Source organism: Manihot esculenta, chromosome 9, assembly GCF_001659605.2.
Source record: "Manihot esculenta cultivar AM560-2 chromosome 9, M.esculenta_v8, whole genome shotgun sequence".
Lineage (NCBI taxonomy): Eukaryota > Viridiplantae > Streptophyta > Magnoliopsida > Malpighiales > Euphorbiaceae > Manihot > Manihot esculenta.
In genome coordinates, this window is record NC_035169.2 from 17,633,172 (window position 1) to 17,639,725 (window position 6,554).

Here is a 6,554-nt window from a genome sequence, read left to right on the forward strand (position 1 = left end):
CAAATATGCCATATTACCATCCCTACCACAATGGTTCATCTTCTCTAAGCATGCATAACGAGTTAAATCATAATGCATTGTGGTCTCTGGCAACCTTAAGTCACATTCTGAAAACCAAAATTGCAACTTCTAAATTCCTTCTACAGTCTCCATTGGTAACAAAATTGGATATGGAAATATTTTAAAGCACCTTCCCAATTGTTCCCAGGGGAAAAAGAAAGGGGTGGGAGATTTCTTCAAAATCCAATGAGCAAAACATTTTGGGATCTCGAAAACAAGAATGGAATCGAGATGCTCTTACAAAACAAGCAATATGCAGTGTTTCTCAGTAATTTCAAACTATAAGTGCTTTCGAAAAGCTTGTTATGAAATGACAATTGCCACACTAAGAACACATGGAGGAATGAAATAATGAAATGATGCAAATCAATCACTTCCCCATTTTCTAATCACTCTCTCTTTAGCAGAGGCCTGAACATAAACTTCCTTCTTTGATGTATCAGAAAAATCACCAGGATAATCTACAGGTATCTTTTTCAACATTTTTGATGATATAGAAGTGAGCCCATTTCTTGTAACTCGCAAAGCATTCAGCGAAGGATTGATTACGACTGCAAGCATCACTTCACCTTTTGCAACCAAAAGATACTGTAATGCAAAATAATATTATTGAATGCTGAGAGATAGAGAGTGATGGACTATTTACACAACAGTATTCTAAATCCGAGAATCTCAACGAGAAAAATACTTACCATGATAACAATACCAAGGATGGTGAGACCTGTTTGCTGTGCTTCTGACCAGAAATTGTCACCATTGGACCAGCCAAAACGTCCACCCCATCCAAACCATCCCCCTCCACCATAATCTCCTCCACCACCTGCTTCCTCTCTCTTTTTAATTTCCTCATTCCATTTCTCAAATTCGTTTTTCTTTCCTCCAAGTGCACTTTCTAATGCTTTCCTAGCTTGTTCCTGCATCACATATACAAAGAATCCTAATTCATGGAAATGCATTCAAGGTCAAGTCCTTTTATTCTAGTATATTTATATCCTTCTCCAGAAAAGGTAAGGCTACTTTAAAATGACAAATACAGACTCTAGATCCAAGATCACTGAAGGGACTAAGAAATGCAATCAAAGCCTTCAAATAGTTAGCTCATCATAGTCCCTCACAATAAATTATTCTACGTTTATGGAACTCAAGAAAGCCAATGAAGACCACCTCAGCCAACTAAATCTCCAGCATTTGGGCCTATTAGATCATAGCTATGCATATTCCTTATTTCAGTACTTCTATGACATTTCTTCTTTTCTTTGTTTCAGAACAAATATATATGTTAGCATACTATTTAGGTATTTTTTGGTTATTTGACATTTACTTGTATAGTAATATTAACATGATATTTAAGTCCTCTATTTCTAGGTTATATAAAATTGTTTTTTCTCATATTTTTTCCCCAACTCTAACAAGGCAATATTTGGACTTAAAAAATCTAAATAGTATTTTAAATGTCCAAAATTTGTGTTTATTCTATTTTCTAACAAGCTCTTAAAAAAAAAGGATATTGATGCCAAAATCTTTATTTTATACTTTTTTATGTCTATTAATGCTTTGTAGATTGGTAATTTTGATAAGTTTGGTTAAATAGAGGTACATCTATTATTTTCTTTTCATCTTTTTATAAAAGTTTACTTTTCAGACCTCACTTCATTCAGGTGTGCACTTGTGCTTTAGTGTTGCCTTGAGTCGTTATTAACCAAAAGTGAGATGTAGTAACAGAAATTAAGGAGAAAATGTTTTGAATCCTGCTAAAGGCCCAGGGAAGGTTGATTCAGACCCAGGGAAGCTTAAGGTGTATGGCGGAAGCAATAAAAGAGCAAAAGGTTCAGACGCCAATATGCCAACTGGAAGAAAATAAGCAGAATTCGATAGTTCTAAATCAGAAGAGAGAGGATGTCTCATTCTGTTGAAGGAAGATGCAGAGGAAAGGACATTGGGAGATGCTAGCAGAATCGTACCAGGTGGGAAATAGCTTAAATGATGAGAATGTGAGAAAAAAGACAGAGAAGAATTTCCTAGAATTTTGCGAAGGAGAATATATCTCCTGGGGTATTATCATTTCGTTTTATGCTTCGAGTCTTGTCCTTTTGAAATTGCTAGAAGAATGTATTGATGTATTCAGAATAGGAAGTTTTGTAACAGATTTGCCCTATCAATAAAAGTGCAATTGCTGTGTTTCATTCTCTGTTTCTTGATTCCCGCTGAAACTCGTCCCTAGGTTAGAGAGAAACAGAGGAGGTGCATACCTTTCATATAAATCAAATACTATTTTCTTTTTCTTGAAAAAAAAATACATATATAAAAAAAAAGATGAAGAGCATAAAGCTCAAGTATAGAGAAACACCATGAGTCAACTATCAATAAACCCTACCCTATTAGCAAAAAGCATATCTATCATTCATAGCAGAAGCGAGTTGAGAAGGTGCAATCTTGGATACTCAATTTTATTATCAAAATGTAAAAACCCAGACTGGTCTAAATAACTTTTGGACCCCTAAACCTAAGATGGTTAACCTAAGTTATTTAGTAAGTAGTTAGTTAATAGCTAGGACATTATAAAGGAATTGTCCATTAGGACCAGCGCTTAGTGGGATGTTACACAAATGCCAGGGAAATGTGACATATAGAAGGATTAGCTAATAGGTAGAAATAAGTGAGGGAGTAGTTAAAAGGAAAGGAGGGAAAAGCTGTTAAATGGAAGAGAGTTTGTAAGAGGCAGTTATGGGTAAGAGACTCTGTTTAAAAGTTAAAAAAAATTGGGCAGAAAAGTTATATTCCAACTGAAATCAGTTGAAGGCTGTATAAATACTGCTATTAGGAACCTGCATTGGTCATCGGTAGTCACTATCAAGAATCTAATAGAATCATCTATCTTTCCTAGTCTATTTCTCCCTTTTCTCCTCTCTATTCCTTCCTACCCCTCTACCTCTGTTCCTTCTCTTCTTTCATATCTAACAGCCTGTTAGGAATACCTTTCCCTAACAATAAGCATAAAACAATTTAAATCCCCAGATACATATTCCAAGGACTAGTCTTACGATCAGTAATTCCATATATATAGTATTCAAATTTCACATTGAACACATTTGACATTTGATGAACAATGGGCATCCAACATGAGAGGCAAATGTTTACTTTTGCATGCATTCATGTAGTCTCGGCTGATCTCATGTGTTTGAGTCCAGTTCTTGGAATTTATATCCAAAGATTCATATTTTGAAATATGTGTATTATGCTTTCTTTATTTGTTTCCAGCATTGGAAATATTTTAAAAGGAGAGAGATGCAGCATGTGGAGCTCATAAATATGTAGAGATTTTCCTACATAAATTTATATATTGATATAATAGATTGATTCTTATATTTTCTTATATCCTTCCTGAAAAGTTGGTAATGAACCCCAAAAGAGTTGGAAAGAAAGGAACCAAACACTGAAAAAGAAAAGGCAACGTCAATTGAAAATACTCGCCTAGACCCAGTTCACATGAACCTAATAAATAGGACTATGTATTTGTTCTTTTGGATTCATGTAGACCATGTCTAAACAAGCATTGTCCATCTCAATTTCCTAGCAAGTATCAAATCCTAGTAACCAATTTTCTTACCAAGTAGGCATGTTTACACTGAACTATGCATAGGCAAATTTGAAAACAATATAAAAAAACAACCAAATCCTAAAAACTTAACACTAAAAAGGAAACAAACTAATTCCTTAAATCTAAACTTCCATGACCATGCGTATATAGACTAAAACTGATAAAATGGGATCTCCACTCCCAATCCAAATCAAAAGCTACACCAGAAAGCTAAAACCACCAATAAGAATCAATTCAATATTCCCAATTGCAGAAAAATAAAAGTCTCATATAACTGAGAAAGAAGTATAAATAAAAAACATATAGTACCTCTCTGCTGCTGCTACCGCCTGAAAATAGGCAAGTGAACCTGCCTTTGCACTTCAGTTCCTGCTGCAGGGAAATCCAACTGTGTTTTCCATTTTGGGCTCGGGTCGTGTTGTGGAATTGTGTACCAATTGCTCGGGGTCGTGTCCAGGAACCGGCAGGGTTTAAGCTAAGAACCTGCGCCATTGTTATCGCATTTTCCTTAGTTTGGATTCGGGTCCTTTGAAAAACAGGTCTCAATTAAGTTTTTGTTTCCCCAGGAAAATTATTATATTAGTCCCTATAATATAACATAAATAATTATTTAATTTTTTTTAAAAAAAAATTATTTGACAGAAAGTTTTAAAGGAACGTGACAAAGGTGTGCATTCAGTCAAAATTAAATTAAATTTAAAAAATAAAAAAATTAAATTGCCAAAAATTCTAGACCAAACCGATATTATAACTGAATCGGTTAATATCAGTTAACAATAGCTATCTCATTTTGCAAATTAAAATTCATCAACAGATTTAACATTAATTACGTATTGCAATCCAGATTGAAATTCACAAATAAATTCAGCTATTTTTTTAAAATAGAGAATAAAAATTATAGAGTAATTATACAGATAAATTTATTATCAAAATAAATTTGTGAGTGTATAAATAAATTTAATTTTAAAATTTATTTTATTTTAATAACTCAAGATATATTTTAAAAAAACACTCTAAAATATTATAGCACGTTTTCATATTATAAAAATAAAAAATAATTATTTTAGATATTATTCCTCCTATAACTCTTTCTTTTTCCTGTCACTCTTATTTTTATGTTCTAAAAATGAAAAAAATAATTATAAATAAAATAATTTCATCTTAAATAAAATTTTAATTTAATAAAATTATCAATAATCTAGTTACTATTTTATATTTCTTATTATACATTTTTTATCATTTTTAATTTTATTAAATTAATTAATGTAAATTGAACTTAACTGAAAATTAATTTGAAGATTTTAATTCATTTTTCTCTAACAAATCACAATATACATTGCAATTATTTATCAATAACAATCAAGAGTTAATGATTACTATAACGAGATTACAACCCAAATGGCAAAATATACAATAGCTAATAACATAATTATTAGTAAAAAACCAATATAAAATTTGGGGGAAAAAAAGCTCAAAAAAGAAGAAATGAAAAAAGCGCAAGAGCCGGGAGAACGAAAAAGAAGAAGAACGAAGGCTAGAACGGGATGGACGGTTTTATTGGGCCTGAGGAGAGGAGAGGAGAGAGGCTAAAAAGGTGGGGAGAAGAGGGAGTGGGGGTCAGGGTTTTGTTAGGTTATATATATATATATATATATATGAGAGTTTCAGTTCATATTTCTCATTAATTTTAGTTATTTAATCACATTGGATTAAAAATCAAAAAATTTAAAAAATATTAATTAAATCAATTGAATATATTAAATAATTAATTAATTCAGTTTAATTTTCAATTTTTGATTAAAAATAAAAAATTATTCAACTCTAATCACTATCTTAAATCTTTACAATCTTTGATTACCTTATTTGATTTATTAATAATATTTAAGAAGTACATTTGGATGAAAACAGAAATTTTGTATTTTTTACTCTCATTGTACAGAGGCAAATTAACTGAAATTTAAAATCTAATATAATAAAATAAAACACTTTCAATCTTCATAATTGTACCAAATATAATATTCAAGTCAACAGTAATATAATACTTTAATTTTAACAAAACCGTACATATTAGTCTTTTCAAAATTAAATGGTCTCGTCTCTATTTCTTTATATATATATATATATATATATATATATATATATATATCCATCCAAAATTTTCCATCCAAATTGTCCTTATCCTCAAAGAATATTTAAAAAAATCTTTTACATTATTTTCGATATGAAATAATTCACTATGATCTTATATGATATTATTTTATAAACCAACTTTAATATATTCTACAAACTTTAAAAGTGAATATAATCTTTCAATATTTTATAAATTTTTTTCAAAAATTAAAAATTTCATTGAAACCTTAAATTGAAATCTAAACAACCGAAAAAAGAGTCTAAATTATAAAAATTAAACTATAAGATCCAACAACTACGGTCTAACCCATAAATAGATTCATAGAACTCTAATTGTAACAGAAAAGTTTGAAAGAGTTTTTTGTAGTGCTGTCGAAATAATAGCCGTTGAGGGACACCAAACACAGAGGTTTTGGCAGCCAACATTCAACAATAAATTTGTAACGACTCAAAAATTGGACCGCTACCTGCGTTAGGATTCAGATTAACTTAAGGTCGCCGAAACCCGTAGTAAGCCTACTATGCATCCTGTGTACCTGATAAAACCCCATATATGATCATACATTTACATATAACTTTGAACATTTCACGAACCAAAACCTGACCTATGTATGCATCATAACTGTATACATTTACATATAACATGTCTTCTGTGGTTTGGATGGTCCTCTCTGACTGTCCGTCAGTTTGTGGATGAAAGGCAATGGTAAATTCTAGCCTTGTGCCCATAGCATTCTGCAGACTCCGCCAAAACCTAGAGGTAAAC

At 31.2% G+C, this 6,554-nt stretch overlaps 1 protein-coding gene across 1 annotated transcript; it reads right to left on the reverse strand.

Moving 5' to 3' along the window:
• Nucleotides 1-235: 235 nt before the first annotated feature.
• On the reverse strand, nucleotides 236-4,222 carry LOC110622280. Its single transcript, XM_021766741.2, has 3 exons — nucleotides 3,968-4,222; nucleotides 753-974; nucleotides 236-648 (listed from the first exon to the last, which is right to left on the reverse strand). Exons 1-3 carry the CDS (start codon nucleotides 4,148-4,150, stop codon nucleotides 427-429), a joined length of 627 nt encoding a protein of 208 aa, XP_021622433.1. The 5' UTR covers nucleotides 4,151-4,222; the 3' UTR covers nucleotides 236-426.
• Between the last annotated feature and the right edge of the window lie 2,332 nt (nucleotides 4,223-6,554).